The sequence below is a fragment of the Hemiscyllium ocellatum genome, chromosome 48 (assembly GCF_020745735.1).
Source record: "Hemiscyllium ocellatum isolate sHemOce1 chromosome 48, sHemOce1.pat.X.cur, whole genome shotgun sequence".
NCBI lineage: Eukaryota > Metazoa > Chordata > Chondrichthyes > Orectolobiformes > Hemiscylliidae > Hemiscyllium > Hemiscyllium ocellatum.
The window spans coordinates 9,007,351-9,029,256 of record NC_083448.1 but is presented as its reverse complement, the minus strand read 5'-3'; the positions used below and the strand labels follow the sequence as shown (position 1 = coordinate 9,029,256).

At 39.8% G+C, this 21,906-nt stretch overlaps 1 protein-coding gene across 1 annotated transcript in view; it reads left to right on the top strand.

The window, feature by feature from the left end:
* Window positions 1–4,333, top strand: part of zgc:110329 (uncharacterized protein LOC550500 homolog) — a 177,153-nt gene extending 172,820 nt beyond the window's left edge. Inside the window, exon 9 of the mRNA XM_060856696.1 lies at window positions 327–4,333. Coding sequence (XP_060712679.1) covers window positions 327–602 — 276 coding nt within the window. The 3' untranslated portion in view covers window positions 603–4,333. The remainder of the gene's footprint in view (window positions 1–326) is intronic.
* The last annotated feature ends 17,573 nt before the right edge of the window (window positions 4,334–21,906 follow it).

Genomic DNA, 21,906 nt, shown 5'->3' with positions numbered 1-21,906 from the left:
TTGCAAAGGTATGCTTCTTGAATTGAGAGAATAGCTTTGAACGAAAACAAAATGTAATGAAGCAACAAATTATATGCTAGGTAAAGTCTTGCCTCCATGCCTGTGCCTGAAAAACAAATCCAAAATTACCAGAGGTTCGAGTCCTGTTGCTTTTGCATGAAAAGCAGTGCGAACAAATAAATATGATTCGTAGAGAGAAAAACACAGCTGATAAACGTATAAAATGTGGGTCAGATTAAGTTTAATTTTTGTGAAGCATTCATGTTTGATAAATATCTTTGCTGTCAGAAGCTGTACAATAATGAGTAAACTGTTCTTTGTTGCAGTTTGCTGGGATTGTGCTGAGCTGTATGTATCTGAAGATACTTTCACAACACATGGATGAACTGGATGGGTTCAGAATGGACATTCCTTTTGAGCTGTTGGATCTTTCAGGCGCTGGATGGTGTCTGTGTCTACCGAGAGAGGGTGGCTACCAACAATTACAAAGAGCTGACAGCAATGCTGACTTCCCGGATGAACTGGATTCAGCCCAAGACATGCAGCTGATCAGCACAGAACAAGGAGAAGTGATCGGACAAGAGATCCCAAGTGTCAACTAGTGTCAAAGTCTGACACCTGCCAGTTCAGTGACACTGAACAGATATGCAGCAGCTTTGACATTCTCCATATGTAATTGGTTTAGTTAAAGTTGCCCAGGTGCAGGAGACAATTTATGCACTTCTTGGCAACAGTATTCAGTCACCGTGATAGCAAAAACCAAATTACAACTGGAAACGAGCTCAGACTTGCTATATTTGGAGAAGATGCTGTCAATCCTGTGCAACTTGCTCAGCTCTTCCCCCCCCCCCCCAATCCCATGGGCAATTCTGTGTCCCATACAGCCTCATACGTTGGAAAATAAGTGACTGTTTTTAGGCAAGTGATCATCTGTAAATTACACAGCGGAACCTGATGGAGAAGTAACACCAGCTGGAAATACATATATCCAGTACTTGTGCACGAGCACTTTGCTGGCCTGCAATCTCAGTTGTTGATCTTGCTATAACCACTGGAAGAGTTGCTGAGCAGGGACTTTTGATTTGAGATCAGCGAATGCAACCACTATTTTTTTAGATTCCTCGTTTCATCCATTTATTTAAATCCTGCAACCCAAAGTTCCCAGTGCCATGTAACTTTGTGTGTTTTCCATTCTGGATCAGCCAGTGTACGTTTTATATTACAAATGGTTTTATATTCTCATTGTGCTACTTTCTATAGGTGGAAAGTCAGAGCAAGTGAATATTTGCAAGCCAGGTTACCCTCAGTCATTATCCGCACAGTGTTTCAGCTTTGCTGGTACTTGTAACTTTAAAATTACAGTCAGAACAAAGCAACTTTTGTGAATGTTACTTTCCATCATTTTAATGTCAGTGGAGAATGAACATATCTTCAGTGCTATAATTGATTCAGCTCAAATTCTAGGAGCAACATGATCTCTATTTTCCCTCGTCATGAGATAACATAGACTGAACAAACTAATATGACTGTGACCTGTGTGTGGTGGTCTAATATCTTTGGCAAAGGCAGCTACAGCATACTATTGCTCAGATTTCATTGTCTGTTGGCTAACTTGCCATTTCACTCGCAGTTTTATACCACAGTAATACCGTGATATATCCTGAACTTTACACCATGGTCTTCCACTGATTCATCACCAAATAACACAGTACCACATCACAATGCTCGGTTTTATCTTGTGTCATAATTTTCAGCATTCATTAACACTGGATTGGTGAGAAATTGCCAAATTTCCTTTTCAATAAAAGGGAAATATCTTGAAAATACTCAGCAGGTTCGGCAGCCTCTTCCTAATAAAAGTCAACATTGATAAAAAGTCATTGATTTGAACTGTGAACTCTGTTTCTTCCTCCACACTTGCTGAGTATCTCAAGCATGTTCTGTGTACATTTGAAGTTTCCAGCATCTAAACTATTTGAGGCTGTGTTCATTGAGAAACCGGTGGGTTGGTGGCCTGCAGACATTCAGCATTGCACTTAATACCTCTATTCATTGCACAGCTCCAGATCATTTCAGTCTCAGTTTGTTAGTTCTTTCGAAAAGGACCCAGATGAGCAATGTACGATTTTCAGGTCACTGTCCTTTCTCCTCACAGAGTTGAATTTGAATCCAGCCCAGGTGTAGCAATTCTACCTCTATCCCTTCCGATCTGCCAGGACATAATACAAGTTGACTTTACGCTAAACAGACAAGGAGGGAACACTTCAACAGTCAGGGACATTTGGCCTCAGACGTTCAGGTGACCATCCTCCAAGGTGGACTTTGGGATATGCAACAACGCAAAGTGGCCAAGCTGAGGCTGATAGCAAAGTTCAGTATCCATAAGAATGGCCTCAACCAGGACTTTGGGTTGATATCAGACTTCAGGTGACCCCCACTGCACTACACACACACACACACACACACACACACTCATGCAGACCCTCTCTCATTCACAAGCTCTCTCAATTACGCGCCATGGTTAGATAGATTGGACAGTGAGAGCCTTCTTCCTTGGATGACAATGGCTAGCTTGAGGGGACAAAGCTTTAAATTGATAGATATAGGTAAGATATAGGGTGATAGATATAGGTAAATGTCAGAGTAGTAGGGGCATGAAACGCACTGCGTGCAACAGTAATCAACTTGCCAACTTTACGCACATTTAAATGGTCATTGGATAGGCATGTGGATGAGAATGGGCCAGATTGGTTCCACAGGGTGGCGCAACATCGAGGGCCAAAGGGCCTGTACTGCGCTGTAATGTTCTATGTTCTATAACCTGGTGTTGTGTGATTTTTAACTTAATTCTAATGGACAGTGGAGTAGGTTCAGTGAAGTTGCCATATTCACAGAGGATCACTCCCCCACTAGAGAGAGATGACCGTTGAGGTATTTGAGCTGAAGATCATTGTGTCTCAGACATGGGACAAGGTTGAGAAGGCAGGGTGTTCGTGGTAATCTCAGCCAGTGCAGAAATTGAACCAATGATATTGGCATTATTCTACATTATAAACCAACAAGCCAGCCAACCAATGAATGGTATTCATTGTGATGAATGGTACTGGGAATGGTCATTTATTCTGACATCTGCCTGCTTGAAACTGACACTCCTTATTCATAATGAGCACCCAAATTCACCTTCAAAGAAGGTGGATCACAAAGCAGTATGTCTATAATAGAATGGAAGATGGGAGAGATAAATGATAGAGGAATAATGTAGCAAGACAGAAAGAAGTGAGAATGGGCTGGATGAGAAAATAAGAGACATGTCTTAGGAAGAGGTAGAAGCAGGAATAACAGAATTGTTACCAAAATTTGCTGTTAAGAACAGGTTCTAAAAATAATCCAGGGTGATAGAAATTGTTAACCAGAAAGAGTATAATTTGGTTGCAGTATGTTCAATGCATGAGATTGTAGCTTTTTAATAAGGAAGGGTGAAGGCTGATAATACACAGCCTTTAATGTGATGTCTGGGATTGTAATCAATTTTTCTTCTCCTCGTTTATGACCAACCTTAGCAAATTAAATAAATCAAGTCGTTTTCATTGGTGCTCACTATTGGTTGGATTCCCTTGTGTGAGATTATACCATTGAAAGACAGAAAGCAAGTGGAAAGCTCCCAGGAGATTGTTTTCACAGAGAATTCATTTGAGTGATAGAGAAGATAAAGATCGATGAAGAAGTAAAGACTTCATACGCACAGAGAGGAACTCTTTCAGTCACCTCCCCCTCTCAGACAAATTTAATCAATCTTACAGCAATTTAAAATTGGAACGTGCCATGAAATTTAAGAAGGAACTGAATCAACAATTGACTAGTTGAGTGACTGAAGAGTATGAGATATAGTAGAGTGTGGTTATCAAATTTTAGTGGCAGAGTGGATTCATGGTCCTCTCCATTCTGATAAGCATTTGGAAATGCCTGCAATCCTTATTCAAATTTGGTTTTAGGCTTGATCAACTTGAAATGCAGGGGCTAGATGGCTTCATTGTATTTGATACAAACTTAAAGCCTTGGAGCTCACTGTGAATATCTGTGCCCACTTCTATGTAATGTGTCAGTCCTTTTGAGCAGCAGTGATGGATCTAAATGTGACCAAGGCTTTTCTGGGAAAATAGACGTGCTTGGAAAATATGTTAAAATTATTCTTGCACTAGAGGGTAGTGTAAAGAAGATGCACTAACAAGATGCTTGATTTTCTTCCAAAACCAGAATGGAAATGTGAATCTTGTTATGTTGAGATATCTTTGTTTTTACAAATGAAAAACTGAAATTGTGTGTTGAAGTTTAAGATAAGAATATGCTTGTATTTTGCTGATAAAGATTTTCTGGTGATTTAGTGGCTCTTCTGTCATTCTTTCAGATTTCTGGGTCCAGTGTTGGGTTCAAAAAGTCAATGTTGAGTTTTAAGATGTTTAATTTAGATGGATTTGTTTTAGAAATTAAACTGTATTGATTGTTCTTGGGGGGAAAAGCAAATTACTTGCCTATAATGTAGAGGGATGTCAGGATGAGCTTAATGACTGTGAAGCAAATTGCAAAAGTGAATGCTGATAAACAGGCCTGAAATAACTTCTGCTCACTCTCTAAGTGAAATCTGATGACAACACTTATTTTGTTAGGGAACCAGCGTGGGCAACGTTTGGTTTCTTGAAGCAGTGACCAATTGTAATGTTAATTATCTGTTCATTCCCTTGGCAGAACAGCATATAAATACTGGTTACATTTTCACTCTGTCATTTCCCAGTGGATCACAGAAATTTGTCAGCTGACATATCTGAGCTGGTTACTGCAACCCCCAAAACTAATCCCAACTCCCTATTCTTGATCCATCACCCTGCATCAACTTCATTGTCTTCTTGGAAATGTTCTTTGTCCATCCACAGGATGAGAGCATCACTGGCTAGGCCAGCATATACTGTGTTGCCCATCCCAGTGGACAGTTGAGATTCAACCACATTGCTATCAGTCTGGAGTCACATGTAGGGCAAACCAAGTAAGGATGGCAGCTTCCATTCCTAAAGGTCATTGTGAGCCAGATGGGTTTTTCCCGACAGTCGGCAATGGATTATTAATTTCAGATTTTTATTGAATTTGAGTTCCATCATCTGCCGTGGCAGCATTTGAACCCGTTTTCTCACAACATTAGCTGGGCCTCTGGATTAACAGTGCAGCAATAATAGCCCCAGGCTACCACCTTGCCTGAATTGTTCTTCACATGAGAGTTTTGGGAGGCTTTTTGCATCACAGCTGAGCCCAATCCTGACCACACCATGCACTAAAAATGTAACAGCTAGGACAGTAAAATCTGATTTATTCGCTCATTCTGACCAGGGTTGTCTGACCAACTAGACTGTCATCCTGGCTGAGGTCATCCAATTCAACAGAGCCCGGGGCAGTCTAGATTCTGGTCTTTCATGCTGTTTGTGACTGATACTGTCAGGCACTAAATCCTTTATTATTTATTGATGTACGTGACAGAACTTGATGGATGTGAGATTTGATTGCCTTAATCTGGTTAAGCTCCAGTAGGCAAATCACAATGTGGCCGAGTATGGAATCAAACATAGGGCAACAAGGGTTGCATTTATTCTTTTAAAACTTGCAGAATCCATGGCTCATCCATGCAACATGGTTCACTTTAGCAGTTGAAGTGAGATTAGACATTAACATGACTGCAGGAATCCAATTTGAACCTATTTACTTTCGGGGCAATAGTCTGACATTATTTTGAGTCCTGAAAAGGAACAGAGAGTTCATGTGATAGTGGAATTGTTATTATTGTTCCAAGAGTTGACCTTTAATCCCAGTTCAAGAAATAAAATGTAATACCGTCTGGTTGATTGTTAATTCATAATAAACAAGAAAATCTGTTCACTGCAACCACTTCCATCTTATTTCAGATTTCAAGATTATTATCAGCCGCTCAGAGCTGTGCAAGAGCCACTCAAGCAAGCCTTCATCAAAAATTACAGCTAAATCCTGACCATGCATCAAACAGCAAAGCAATGGTTTCATCTTCCTGCTTTTACCCTGTTCCATTCTATGCAGACAAGGCCCCCCTACCCCTCCCCCCACTCTGCCAGTCTGTGTGCAGCCAGTGAAAGGCTTCATTCACATAGATGCTGATTCTTTCTTTTAACTTGTTCATGGAAGGAGGGTATCTCTGGCTAGGCCAGCATTTATTGCCCAGAGGGCAGTTAAGAGTCAACCAAAATTGCTGTAGGTCAGGATGGCAGTTCCTTTCCTAAAGGGCATTGTGAGCCAGATGGGTTTTTTCCGAACAATCGACAATTGATTCATGGTCATCATTAGATTCTTAATTCCAAATTTTTATTGAACTCAAGTTCCACCATCTGCCTTGGCAGGATTCAAACCCAGATGCCCAGACCATTACCTGGGTTTCTGGATTAACAGTCTCGTGATCATGCCAGTCAGCTGTTCCCTATCATGTGTAGGCCAGACCAGGTGAAAATGACAGATTTCCTTCTCTAAAGGACATTAGTGAACCAAATACATTTTATAGACAATCCTTGAAGGCAACAGGACAGATGAATAAAGTGGTTAGGAAAGATACTTTATTAGTGATGCATTTAATTCAAGAGCAGAGAGGTTGTGATACAGCTGTATAAGACATTAGTTCGGCCCCAACTGATGTACTGTGTGCAGTTCTAGTCAACACACAACCGGACTGCACCAGAGATTCACCAGGATGGTGCCTGGTGGACTGGAATGATTCCGCTGTGAAGAGAGACCTGATAGGCTGGGGTTGCTTTTCTAGAACAGAGAACACTGGCAGGGGGTGTGGGGGGGCGGCACACTTGACAGAGTGGACAAAATTTTGAGAGGCAAAGGCTCCCAGTTGTAGAATCAATAGCCACATGACACAGATTTAAGATAAAGGGCTAGATGATTCAAGGGGATTTAAGGAAGAATTTCTTTCACCTTGTGAGTGTTCGGCATCTCGAACGCAGCACCTGAAAAAATTGGACGTGCAGAAACTATTTTAATGTTTAGAAAGCATTTAGATGATCATTTGAAATGCCATAGCAACCAAAGCTACAAGCCAAATACTGAAAAGATATATGAAAGTAATGGGATAGGTGCTTGATGACCAATGCAGTTCTGAAGGGCCAAAGGACCTTTTTCCATACTGTTAACCTCTATGACAATCAACAGTAGTTATGTGGCCAGTATTTGATTCGGTGTTTATTTCAGAGGTTTATAGAATTTAGATTTCACCATCTGGCACAGTGAGTGTCGCACCCATATCCTAGAACATATGCCTCAGGCCATCATCATGACACTACACCTAGCTCCCTCTTACTGAGAAACAAGAAGGTCCATTTCCCCCTGTCTCCTGAGACACCAAGCAGATGTTCAATTTAAATCATCCTCCCAATATCACACTCATTATTTTCAACATTAATCATTCGTCATCTAATTAAGGTTTACTGCAAAATATTACATAGTGTCAGTTTCCAAGAATCCACACAACAGATTTTTCAGTCCAACGAGTATCAATCAGTCTTCTGCTCCACATGAACCTCCTGAACCCTTTTTATTTCGCCACCAACAAATGCTGCTACCCCCGTAGCTGTTGCTAAAGTAGTTTCCCCTTCTCCATCCCCATCAACCCTCTTTGTTTCAACCACACCATGTAGTCGTGTATTCCATAATCTTATCATTCACTGGGTAAAAAGCTCCTGGTCAGCTGGCCATTGATGTCCCTTGTGCTAATGGCATTACTAACAGAGTGCAAGTTCTCCTCACTTTATGACTTAATCGCCCTTTTCTGCAGCAGCTCACTCTGTAGCCTGGCAGCTTCACTAAGTTCACAGCAGGTTTTTCTCCCTGCCAGTTCAGTGCTGCTGAGTTCAGAACGCTCTTATCTTTTGAAGCTGTCATTCATCAAGGCAACACACAGGTGCCAGGAACTGAACCTTATGATACTTCAGTTTTTTTCCCACAGCAAGTTTCAAGGGCTGTTAGCCGTGTGAAAGAACGTCAGCAGAACACCCTCCTGAGAGCAACTATCTGCTCCACTCTCAACAATGCTTTTATCCACAGACTCCTTCACAACAGGGAAGCTCATCTTAAAGCTTTCACACCAGCTATTATGTGCTCGTCAGCCTAGAAATCGACACAGATTTGAAAAGTAATTTTCAGTAGCCTTCATGTGATTGAGATGCCATCCCCTGGAGTTTTTCGGATATTAGAAGGGATGATATTCAGAAATCTGAATCATGAATTAGGAGACTGTCTTTGTGAGAGGAGTCTGGGATCAGTCGCTGTGTGGTGCAATGGTGGAAATGGTGCTTCATGCTGACCAATGTTAAGAGCCACTTACTTCAATTGAAGGTGAACTTTTTGATTGAAGACTCCATACATCGAAGAATATAATCCTCCATGTCTTTAAGTTTGTAGTGTTTTCTGCTTGTCAAGGTGAGCGGTACTGATGTTAGGAGCAGATCACTTTTCTACTTGAAGTTTTCCAAGTTGGCATCAACTCCGAGGTGAGATACAAACCCTGGTCACCAAAAGAAGCAAGTTTCCACAATGCTGCACGAAATATATATAACTCATCGCAGCACTGAAAAGGCTGTTGGCTTCTTTATAGAGCTTGCTAAACGTTTCCATCTTCGCTTGAGTGACAGGAGGAGATGAGAGAAATTAGGATTGTTCGCCTCTGAACAGAAGAGGTCAAAGGGGAATTCAAAAAGGGTGGTTCAAAGTCAAGAAGGTTTTCTGGACAGTCAATAAAGAAAAACAGTTTCCAATGCCAGAAGCTCAGTCACCAGAGAACACAGATTGAATGTGTTTGATTAAAAGGAGAGGTGAGATGAGAATTTTGAATGCCGTGAGTTATTATGATTTGGAAAGGTGGTGGACGACGATTCAATAAAACAAAAGGTAGTTAGATACAGAATTAGAATTGAAGGGGAAAGGACAAGAGAGTGGGACTGGTTGAATAACTTTCGAAGAGACACAATGAGCTGATTGGTCTCATCATTCCATAATTTAATGACAACAGCTTTGACAGTGCATCATCTTCACTTAAGACCTGGATTGCTGACGTACTATGACTGAATCATCTGGATTTTTATATCATTTTAATGGATGTATTGCCGATGACATAAAGAAAATTCCAATTGAAAAATAAATAAATCACTTCCTGATGAATGTAAACAAGGATGAATGTTGAAATGGCAGACACATCAGCTACACTATACTGCTTCCACTTATTTTTGCTATGTACAGTTTTCAAATCATTTTTTTCCTTATGTTGAATGGTAGATTTCCACAATCTGTTGATACACGATGTGTGTGAATGGAGTGTATTGAGTAACAATGAGGTGGGGTCTCAAAGGCTTCAAGAAGATATGAAACAGGTTCATGAATAGAGTAAGCAGACGCAACTCAGTGCGGAGAACTGTGAGGTAATGCATTTTGTGAGCAAAGTGCGTTCACATTCAGTGGATTCTAACGAAAGAGCTGAAAATAAATATCCTCTTAAACATTTTAATATGAGCAAGATAAAGAGATGATGTTTGTACAGGCATGCCAATCGTGGCATTGACTTCCAGTTCCAGATATTGCTGCCATGCAAGGGCCTGGGTCTCATGCATCCCACAGGAATATTAGAGGGAGCGCTGTGAACAAGCCAGTGATTAGGCCACAGCTAGTGTACCATATGGTGTTTCAGTAGATTCATTTAAACTATGGACTACATTCATTCATTCAGATAAGAAACATGACATGTGAATTGACATTGTGAAGCAAAGCAGCCTGAGCAGAGATCCAAAGAAAAATCATACTGGATTTGAAACGTGAACTCTCTCTCTCTCTGTCTCTATAGATGCTGTCAGACCTGAAGAGTTTCTCCAGCATTTGTTACTTTTATGAGAGATCTAATTCAGTGTTTTTAAAACAATAAAGATTTGAATAGAATGGAATCAGGCAAGATTGCTTCCTTTATTCCGCGAGTCATGAGGATTAATAACATTGGCAATCTTGACAAAGAGGTTTTGCCCATGGAATGCTTAGCACAGAGTGGAGAGGAGGCTGCTAAGGTAAAACTCGGAAAATATCTGTAGCAAAGATCCTTGCCATTTTCATGTGCTACTTGCATATAGAATATGCAGTGGCATTGTACTGGATCTAGAAAACAGCTGGAGCACATTCCTATGACTAGAATACAAGGGTTTGGCTCCTGGATTACTTTGTGACCTTTATTGTTTATTTTTGCATGTCGTTTAATAAGCAATTACCCTGCATTGAATGTAGATTTGCAGAATAACATTAATAGTTTGACATTGTTTAATTTAAACTTTTGTTTTCCAGCTCATTCTGAGATTCATTTTTACTCACGATGATTGATGTTTTACAAACATAAGTTCAGCTACATTTAAGATTTAATTAAGGAAATCGATGAAGTGATCTCTCATTGAATGAATGGTGCAACAGTAAATTATAGGTCAGCTTTGTGAAATCTTGTCATAAAGATGCAAAACTGACAAAACTCCACAAAATGACCTCACTCCATTGCATAAATCACTGGTCACAATTCTTCAGCAATCAGATAAAATCTGAAAATAGTTTTATATGTAATTCAGCTGGAACTGGTCTGGCTGCAAAAGGATAAAAGGTTTAAAAAGGATCTCCTTATTTTCTTTGTCCATATTGCATATTTTGTGTTCATTTCTCATTATACATCTCTTCTGTTCATGCTTCTGCATGTCAAATAAACTTTAAATTAAGTTCACCACAGGAAGACCTCTCTCAATGTTGTTTAGTTCATGATAGCAACACTATTGGGACAAAATGTAAATGCATGACATTAAGAAGGTTACCATTGTCTCTGAGTGAGCCAGAATGTCATTGGTGCCCTGAGGCATGGCTGCCGTCTCACACTAACGACAGGCTCAAGAATGATCAAATTGATTTGGCAACCATCCATCCATTAATAACTTGAGCTCTCAAGAACAATGTTTAACCTTTTGAGAAAGTCCCATTGCTGGGCAAAGATCTTCAAGGTTCTTTGATATGTTTTTCATCTCCTTGGTTTGGGAACTGACGTTATGGATGCCTTGTATGGTTGTGGGTTCAGACTAAAGGCTCAAGGAATGCTTATCTTTAATCCCAAGGGCTAGATCACAAGAGGGTTAAAGTCATGCTTGAGTATATGGTTGAGACCACAAGTGGAATGTAACAAGCAATTCTGGGTACAACACCTTTGAAAGGATATATTAAGCACTGTCCTGTAAAAAAAATCCACTCCCCCCAGGGGATGTTAAATGGTGCACAATTATTTCAGAGAGGGACATACGGAGAGTTGGAGAACTGTGTTGGCTCCATGACTTCTTCCTGAAATTAATTGGAGGGATTAGACTGGAAGAAATCACAATGAGCCAAAGCACATTCTGCAGGACCAGTAATCATTATGACAAGCTGTGCAGTTCTATTGTAAATATCAAACTATTCAGATTCTGTTTGACAAATTGATGGAAACCTTTTATATAACTGAGGTGCTTACAGATTGTTTGTGCCTCAGGATATAAAGAATGGAATATATGGTACAAGTAGAATTAATGTGTTTCCACCTGGACAAGACTCACAAACAGTCTGTTTGCAAGAGCAGTCGAGGGCAAAAAAGCAGTTTTTCAACTGTTCTACATGGGAGAAGGAGGCCATTCATCCCCCGAGACTGTTCTATTATTCAGTCAGATTATAAATGAGCCAAACTTAAATGATTTACTAGCCTTTGTTCTGTATCCATTGCTGAAAAATATTATGTTGATCTCTGTCTTGAATATGTAACTTGACCCACCCCTCCCCACACACCTCAGCCTCCCCCCCCCAGAGCCTTTGAGAGTGAGAGTTCCAGATTTCAATTTAATCCAGGCTCGTGTGAAGTGCGTAAATCTCTTGCTGGCAACATTTCAAATTGATGCAAGCCTAGAACCAAAGATTCCCTGTAATTGGGCTTCAATATCCATTCTCAGACATAGATCGCATACCGTAACAAAGTGATCAATGTCCCTCCAACACCAGGCAGGGGTGGACATCCTTAGAATGGCACAGCTCAGAAGGAGGCCATTCAGGCCACAGTGCCTGTGCTGGCTCTGTTGAGATTGAGTTATTGTAAGTAGTAATTGGTGAACATTAATATATGGAGTCAGGCTGACTGGCAAACTCTCAAATGAAAGCAAAATTATTGCAGATGCTGGAGATCTGAAATAAAAACAATAAGTGCTGGAGAACCTTGGCAGTTTCAGTGGAGAGAGAAACAGAATTAACTTTTCAAGTCCAGTTTGACTCTTCTTCAGAATCGGCCACGCTGTCAGTACCAGCTACCTTATAGTCACAATAGAAAGTGACACAGGAGTGTGGGAAACTAAGATGAACAGCAAATGGAGGACAATTACTCTGTGTCTTAGAAGCAGGAGGTAGCTATCAGCTTGCTGACACAGATCAAACTGTCAGTCTTCAGTGTGTTTAACCAGTGTTTATAGGTCTGAATGATTGCAGCAACAATATTTACCATGAACTTCTGATCCCATTTTAGTTGTGACATGTCCGTTTTGTGCTTGTGCTGAACACTGATTCATCGTGTTTTCATAATCCCCCTGCAGGTTCTTACGTTCTTGACATGAATTCCTCACGAACGCTGGAGTAAAGATTCTACAACGAAGTCCTGTGTTTTCGCTGGACTCCTGTACATGCAAAAACATGAGAACCAGAGAAACCACTCAGCCCCTCAATATCCCATCATTCAACTTAATCATGGCCGATCCGTATATAACTTCTGTAAAAAATTCATTCATGGAGATGTGGGCATTGCTGGCTGGGCCGGACAGAGTGACTCTGTAACCTTGGTTGTAAAGCCTTTCATCAAAACCGTTTTGAAGTTTTAAAATATCCTTCAGTCTCAATTGTTTCAAGACCCTTTGTGTGAAGAATTGTTCCTGACATCACCTCTGAATGGCTAAATTTGAATTTTGCATTCCCTTGTTCTGGATTTGCCATACCAGAGTAAATAGCTTCTCTCTACATTCCTTCTTAAATCCTTTAATTATCTTACACATCACAGTTAGATGACTTGCTAAAACAGTATGTTCAAAGAATACAAAGGCATCCACCTAGTTAACTGGAGTTCACACATTTTAGAGAAGGCCGAACAGTTTGCTGTTTAGCTAGTCTCCTTTCAGTCAGAATATTCTGGGCTTCAGCCCAGCACCCAGATTTGAAGGCTGAGTAAATCCCGGTGCATGCATTTCAGAATCTCAACACTTGCTTCAAAAATGTCTGTGTTTGACCAAAGCAGCACAGTGAATGCTGGAACTTGGATAAAAGGACAGAAAATCAAGGCCAGAAGGCAGCAGGTCTGCTAGCATCTGTGAGGAGAGAAATCGAGTTTATATCTCAGCTCATGATGTCTCATTAAAAATGCCATATTCTTTATTCAGTAATAATAACAATTTTCATTTTCTTAGATTTCATTTCATTTGTTTAAAAACTTCCTCCAGTTCTGCTGACTGAGTGGGCAGGAACTGAGCCTTTTTACAATCTTATCTCAATGCTGCAGGAGCCAGTCAGTGAGTTGCAGCAAGGTAGGAGATTTGTGAACAGATGGAAGCAAGCTAAGCCTTTTATTCTGCTGAAGATGACAACCAAGTAACTTTACCGCATCCTCGAGCTTCAGAAGCGTAAACTTTCTATGAGCAACAGGTGAAGCAGCTGATTTAAAGACAATGCTGATAAGAGGATGTTTGCCAGAGAAAACACTGTGATGTTCTCTGTGTCCATGTAAAATCATTCATAACACAACTCACACACTCACATAAATATATATAAGTACAATGAAGCAACAACTTGGATTTATTTATCTCCTTTAATGTCAAGGGACCTTCTGTATAAAGAATCAAAATAAGGGGAAATTGGAGGCCAAGTCAAAGAAAGATTTACATAGAACATAGAAAAATACAGCGCAGTACAGGCCCTTCGGCCCTCGATGTTGCGCCAATCCAAGCCCACCTAACCTACACTAGCCCACTTTCCTCCATATGCCTATCCAATGCCCGTTTAAATGCCCATAAAGAGGGAGAGTCCACCACTGTTACTGGCAGAGCATTCCATGAACTCACGACTCATTGAGTAAAGAATCTACCCCTAACATCAGTCCTATACCTACCACCCCTTAATTTAAAGCTATGCCCCCTTGTAATAGCTGACTCCATACATGGAAAAAGGTTCTCATGGTCAGATTTATTTGGAGAGATAACCAAAACCTGGATCAAATAAGTGATCATCAAAGAGGGCTTTTATAAAGAAAGTTCCAAGAAACTAAGAAGCTGAATTCACATCCAAGAAAGATCAAATTAATGAATTATTTAGATTGAAGAGGTTGGTAGAGATGATCTGCAGAAGTGAAGTAAAGATGGGAAGGAGCAAGGATAGTGAAATTTACAATAAAAGGAAAAAAAATTAAATCCATTTCAAATGCACTAGGGATCAAGGGGAAATTAGGTCCATGAAGATGTTTGGACATCAGAGGTACAGATGTAACATAATAGGCAGGTCATGATGGTTTGTTATCATTTTAATCATGGTCATGAGCCCAATGTTTTGTAGGCCTCACTTTACTGGATTTATGCAGATTCAGGCCATATTGCCTGCTGAGGAGTGTGTCAACAAATAGAGACCCAACCTGGTCCAAGTATGATATGGAAGAAACAATTGGGAAGGTGGAGGTGGAATTCCAAATGTCAGAAGGTTTGAGAGAATTAAATTACAGGAGCAGATGGCTGATGATAAAAAAAAACTCAAGGACTACAGAATAACTTGAAGATGGAAGAACAGAAAAAAGCTGGAAATTTGTCCAATGAAAATACTTCACAACAGATGAAAGCTGGATTGATTTGGGACATTGATAAATGGTGAAATGGGATGAAATCTTCGAGTAAAAAATGAGGTCTGCAGATGCTGGAGATCACAGCTGCAAATGTGTTGCTGGTCAAAGCACAGCAGGCCAGGCAGCATCTCAGGAATAGAGAATTCGACGTTTTGAGCATAAGCCCTTCATCAGGAATAAGAGAGAGAGAGCCAAGCAGGCTAAGATAAAAGGTAGGGAGGAGGGATGAATATCAAGCTGATCCTAATGAACCTATTGGCTCTTGAGAAGATGAGAATGAAATAATTAAATAAACAGCAAATGTAAGAGATAAACCTCAACGATATATTAAAATTTTCATCACAGGAAATGATGCAAAAAAGTCATTTCTGTCAATCAGGGTCTGACAGCTTTGTTCAATGGCACAAATCTGTTTAAAGACAATGTGACATAATATTGACAGCACTGACATCTTGTGGAGAATGTATTGAGACAGCTTCATTTAGTGCTCATACTGTAAACATCAAATACAATAATACCAAACGCTGGATTCTGTTTTTCTTCCCACTTTGCTATCATTGCATCATTTAGTCTCTCTCTCTCCACCTCTCTATTTATCTCTTAATCATCTTTTCCAATCAATTGATCTTTTTGTGGATGGCAAATGCAGTTTTTATGAAATCTTGATCCTGAAATTTGCCCTGCATTTACGTCAGAGATAAAAACAGAGAATGTTGGAAATACTCAGCAGGTCCAGCAACATCACAGAGAGAGAAAGACAGTGTTATCATTTCAAATCATTTCAAAAAACAAGTAAGCACAGTAAAATAGCAGAAGTTCAGAGCAACAAAACAACAATTCACAGTAGTATCATGATAGTTGCTGCTAACAGAGCAAGGTGTCACAGTGACCTAGCAATATGTTCATATGATCGAGCAAGAGTTCACAGTAACAGGTTTGCCATTTTCAACAGATGTTATATCCATCTCCCCACAGTGCTGAGTGTTTCTCAAAACACACAACCCTGTTGTTGGCAAGAAGGAGTCTCAATCTTCATTTTGTTGTCATTGTAATTCTGATATCTTGAGCTTAAATTCTATGCATGTTATGAAAAAGATCCCAATTGGATCCCAATTCTCTGAATCTCTCAGAATTTCAATCTCTTTTCATCTATCACTTTTATATATCCATTGTCAAAGCTAAACTGAACTGAATGTGCTTCACTATGATGTGGGTACTTGCTCAGTGAAGAAGTGTTAAAAATGATTTCACGACTTCACTATTATGCCACCCTGTCAGCATTCTGGTTAAAATGCTGGTGGAAGTTTCAAACAGAAGCTCAGTGTGTTGGGGATTGCAGCGCTCTGTCGCCATCTTGTGGCTATTTTCATTGAAGAGACACTGCATCCATTCCAGGACAATCCCCCAGAAAGATACAGTCCCAATTTTTAACCTGACCCACGTATCAATGATATACTTTGGGGTTTAGAAATTGTATCTGGGTTTGAACTAAATTGCTGCCATCGTGATTTCACCTCTGCCTCCCTCCAACCATTTTATAGTCCTGGGTTTGTGGGAAAATTGGGAGGGTTTATTGGACTCATTCCTGAAGTGGCAGGACTGAAGAGACTGAATTGGTGAGGACTATTTTCACTGAAGTTTGAAGAATGAGAGGGGAATCTCACAGAAACCTGTACAATTCTAACAGGACTAGATAGGAAAAAGAGGAAGGGTATTCCCAATGACTGGGGAGCCCAGAGCCAGGATTTGCTGTCTCAGGAAGTGGGGCCATTTAGGATTGAATTGAGGAGAATTACTGTACCCAGAAAGAGGGGAGCCTGCAGAATTCTCTACCACAGAGTTTGATGTAGTTCTCGGGGAGAAAAAGATTGAAGGGTATGCAGCAAAAGTGGGAACAAGTTGGACTATCAGCCTTAATGATAGTGAATGGCCTACTCCTATTTTCTAAATTTTTCAACAAAGTTATTTTGTCTGTCTCTTAATATACAAGCATAGGTGTCATGCATGGGAGATGGTGGAAGGGGGCTGAGGGAGTGGTAGGTCATGGATGGTGGTTGGTTAGTGGTGCAAGAGCTGGAAGTGGGGCAGGAGAATATGAATGGATCTAGCATACGACTCTTGAGGACAAATCAGACCTAACTTTATTCTACAAAAAAACATGTAAAATAAATCTTATTTTACAGCATATAAAGTAAGGATCACCGTCAATTCGAGTGGAATGAGTTATTTGGAGTAAGGCAACTGCTCCAGTAAGACGGACTTTACTTGAACCCTGCTGGAACGGGTGTTGTCATGAATCAAATAACTCAAGCTGTAGAGAGGGCTTTAAACTAATTACTGGGAGTAGGGGAAATGCAGATTTAGAATACGAAAGAACATGGCAACATTACCCAGTAGCTATTTGGATAGCAACATTCCAGAGTGGGACAACAGGAAGGAACAGAGTGTGGAAAAAAAGCAGCAAGTAGGGTCAAAGGGGGAGGAAATTGTTAGAAGGCAAAATTAATGGCTCTTTACTTGAATACACATAGCATTCAGAACAAAATAAATGAATTAATGGCTCAAACAGATGGAAAAGGTTATGATATTATAGACATTACAGAGATATGGTTATGAGGCAATCAAAACAGGGAACTTAATATTCAAGGGTATGTGAATTTTTGAAAAGGCAGCACAAAGGAAAGGGTGGTGGTGTAGCACTGTTGACCCAGGATGGAATACAGTACATATGATGGCAAAAAAATGATTTTGGATCATAAGATGTAGAATCCATATTGGTGGAGATAAGTAATAAAAAGTAAAAAGACAGTGGTGTGAGTAATCTACAGACTGATCAACAATAGCAATAACAGTAGAACAGGGAGTAAATCAGGACATAAGGACAGCATGAAAAAAGAGTAGTGTATTAATTATGGGTGACTGTCGACTGGGATAGGCAGATTGGCAGAGGTAGCCATGAGGAAGAGTTAATAGAGTTTATTCAGGACAATTTTGCAGAGCAATATGTTGTGGATCCATCTAGGAATCAGGTTATTTTGGATCTGGTGTTATGTCATGAGGCATTTTTGACATTTCTGAGTAAATGATCCCCATGAAAATAATGACCATAATGTGGCAGAATTTACCATTCAGTTAGAAAGGAAGTATAGGGTCAGAAAAAAGGCTGAGCTCCATTTATATCAGAGTAATTGCAAATTAGTGAATGCAGAGCTTGGAAAGGAAGTTAGCAACAAAGATGGTTGAGGAACAAAGGCAGATATTTAAGAAAATAGGTAATGGCTCACAACAAAGATCTTTCCCAGTGAGAAAAAGGGATTCTAGGAAGGGGATAAGCCAACCATGATTCATCAGTGAAATTAAAGATAACATCAAATTAAATGACAAAACGTACAATGTGGTAGAGATTAATGGTAAGCCAGAAGATTGGGAAAGTTTTAAAAATAACGAAAGCTGAGTCAACAATCATAAAGAATGAGAAAATAAACTTTGAAGGAATCTTATTCCATTCAAAATGATGATTGGCACAGGCTTTTAAAAAGGTAACAGCTATGGTTGTGTGTGTCTTACTCTTGCCTCAAAGTTGAAAGGTACTGGATTTCAAGTCCCTCTTCACAAATGTCAGCACAGAATCTAGGCTGACAGCCGAGTGAAAGCCTGAGGGAGTGCTGTACTGTCAAAGTTGCTGTTTTCTTGTTCGAGCTCATACCTCCCCACCTATTTTGGACAGAATTGATTTTGTGGACATTTCAAAGAAATGCAGATGTGTTCTCCCTCATGTCCTGGCCAATGTTTATCACTTGAGCAACAGAAAAAAGAGGCTGTCATTATCATATCACATTTTTCCCTGGTCATATTCACATTGCTCTTTGTAGAGATTCTCATGCATACAATGGCTTCCCACATTACAGCCATGACTTCAATTGTACTTAATTGCTCTGAGATCATTTCCTAATGTCATGAGCTCATGAAAGGTGTTAAATAAATGTAAGCTCTTTCTTCCTTTTAAATCCTCTCTTTGCAATTAAAGGTTGTTGATTGATTTGAACCATGGATATAACCTTACAAAGCATGAAACTTCAATTGATTTTGTCTAAAAAGATCAGCCTGACTCAGCTCCATCCGTCAATACTCACTGTAGAACTGATGAGTGTTCAGCTCTCATTGCACAGAACATTAAAGCACTATATCCAGTTCGACCAAAGGATGCTGTTGTTCATCTGGACCATTCAATGAGACTCATTTAGGTTGCCTCTTATTGCTTCTGTGTCCACAAAGATCCGAAGGTAAGATTGTCACAAATCAAAAGGAATTGATGTGCTTTTGCTCTAAATATCGTAGGAATAATTTGATAAAGTCTCCTGTGGGTTTGACCAAACAGACCATGGTATATTTTTAGGCTAAAAAATGAGGTCTGCAGATGCTGGAGATCACAGCTGAAAATGTGTTGCTGGTTAAAGCACAGCAGGTCAGGCAGCATCCAAGGAATAGGAAATTCAACGTTTCGGGCATAAGGCCTTCATCAGGAATTCCTGATGAAGGGCTTATGCCCGAAACGTCGAATTTCCTATTCCTTGGATGCTGCCTGACCTGCTGTGCTTTAACCAGCAACACATTTTCAGCTATATTTTTAGGCTCACAATCATTCCTACATGCTTTGGATTCTGTGGGCTTTTGCCATGGTGTAGAGCTGTGTTTAAAAGCAACATTATTTTGAACTTTTTGAAGTGATGAAGATGAACCACACTGTTGACTACAATCCCAATCTAATTTCTGAATTTCACAACATGCGTTTTTGGAGTATGTGTCTTGATTTTACTGGCGGGTTGGACCGAAGAGTCTGTTTCCATGCTGTACATCTCTATGACTCTATGTGTATACAAGCAGTCAGAATGATATCATTTATACAAAGCCTGATAGGGATGGCACAGAAAGAGGGCACTGATTGTACTAATTTGTAACACTGTACAAACTGTACAGACAACACTGAGTTGAAGCATTTCTTCATGAGGCTATTGTGCCCAGACTAAGAATACCTCCTTGCCTCTGACTCGGGTTTCCTTTGTTTTACTGAGCTTGTCTTGGAGGGATTGGGGGTGGGGAGGTGATCAGAAAGGCTCAGAATGTTAACAAACCTGTTTTGACTTCCCTAAAATAAATTGGCCAATCTTAAAAGTTAAGGCAAAGCTCTGAAGTGTCTCGGTTTGATTACCAAGTAACTGATAACAACAGTTTTCTGACCTTCGGGTATTTATAGGCCATTTGATCTCAATGGGTCTGGCTGTAAAATACTGAAAGTATCAGATGGTGATTGGGTAGGTAACAAGAGAAATTTCCAGTGTTCTGCCCATGCCTAAGAATGGACAGTTCCTAAAAGTCTTCAGTCTAAATCCAATCTAGATTGTAGATACTTTAATCAACCTGTTCAGAAATGTTAGAACATACTTCTATAGCAGGTGGCAATTGAACCCCAGCCTCCTGCCTCTGAGGTAGAGAAGCTGTGCCACAATAGCCTGGATTATTAATCCAGTGATAGTACCATTATGCCAACACCTCTCTGACGAGCCTTGGTTGTCTAAATAACTCAGTCATTTAATAATTTCCTTTCTGTTCTGATCTCCCCATGGATTGAGTGCTTTGCTTTAGGGGTTAGAGATTGGTTACACTGAGAACTGCTGGTACTGCCATGAAATGTTTTTGCTGGAATAAATTCCATTAATGGCCTTTCATTCATGAAGGGACTCAATCAAGTGCTTGTAGCAAGTCAAAAATCAGGGCAGAAGGAAAATGAAAGGATGTGCAAACAAAGTGCAGCATTTAATTTATGTACTAGTGGAATTTATGAGAACTATCTCAGCATAACAGACAGTATGAACAGGTATCAGTTTAAAAATTGTTAGACTACTTTACTAGCTGTACTAATGAAACACTTTATATCACAACAAATAATACAATCAATGAAAGATGTCCATTAGTTACCAGTATGTGTAATAAAATGATGCATTCAATATTTACTGTGTAAGCCTATTATCAGAATACACTAAAAACTAACACGGCAAATCTTCAGTTTTGCATTTCTTCGTCAGATACTTTTTGTTATTCCTCTCTCCTAGTAAAAGGCTGAAAACAGAGATATTTTCATGAGCCAAAGTTATAGAGGGTCACCAAATCAAGCTGGGCTACAATATAGATTCATCTAAGATTCAGAATTGTTCTGATCCAACTGAATGATGAAAGAAATGGCTGAACATCCCATGACTTTTTTTTGTGCTCCTTACTCCCTGCAACTTTATCACCTTTTGGGAATGCTGGAAAATTATTATCAGTCTTCCTTTCATGAACAATACTTTAAAATTTGTTTTATTACCACATTTGCCAGCAAATTTGTTTTTGAACCCAATTAGTGGACTCTTCAGGAACTTCACACAGATTGGATATTCATTAAATTGGGGGAAAATGAAACTGTATGAGCTATCAGCTTGCTAAAGTGGCTTTACTGTGCAACAGGAAATGCATTTTACACAGACTGGGCTTGTCACAAACGTGCTTACATTGAAAGTGCCTTTGACAGCATTGATTTAGTTTCTGTCAGTAATAGTAATATGTAAATAAGTGCAACCAAGCCTAAAGGACATCATCCTGAAATAGAACAGAAGAGGTGCCCTCAATACCAGGAATAATGTAGTCTTACTAACATTGCAATATTGCCCTTCTCTCTGAAACTGCTACACTGATAGATGGATTTTCTCTTAGACAGTAATGTCTCCTTGATCAATCTCCACAATATTATATTTGGAATGTCCACACTCCGCAAAACAAGCAGAACAGAATTGTACAGCACAGAAGACTGGTTGGCCCATCAAAGCTGTATCAATTCTTGGAAAGGTTTCTTCAATTATGGCCACCCCTGCGCTTCTGTCTTATCGACATGCTAGTTTCTTTTCTCCAGTTAC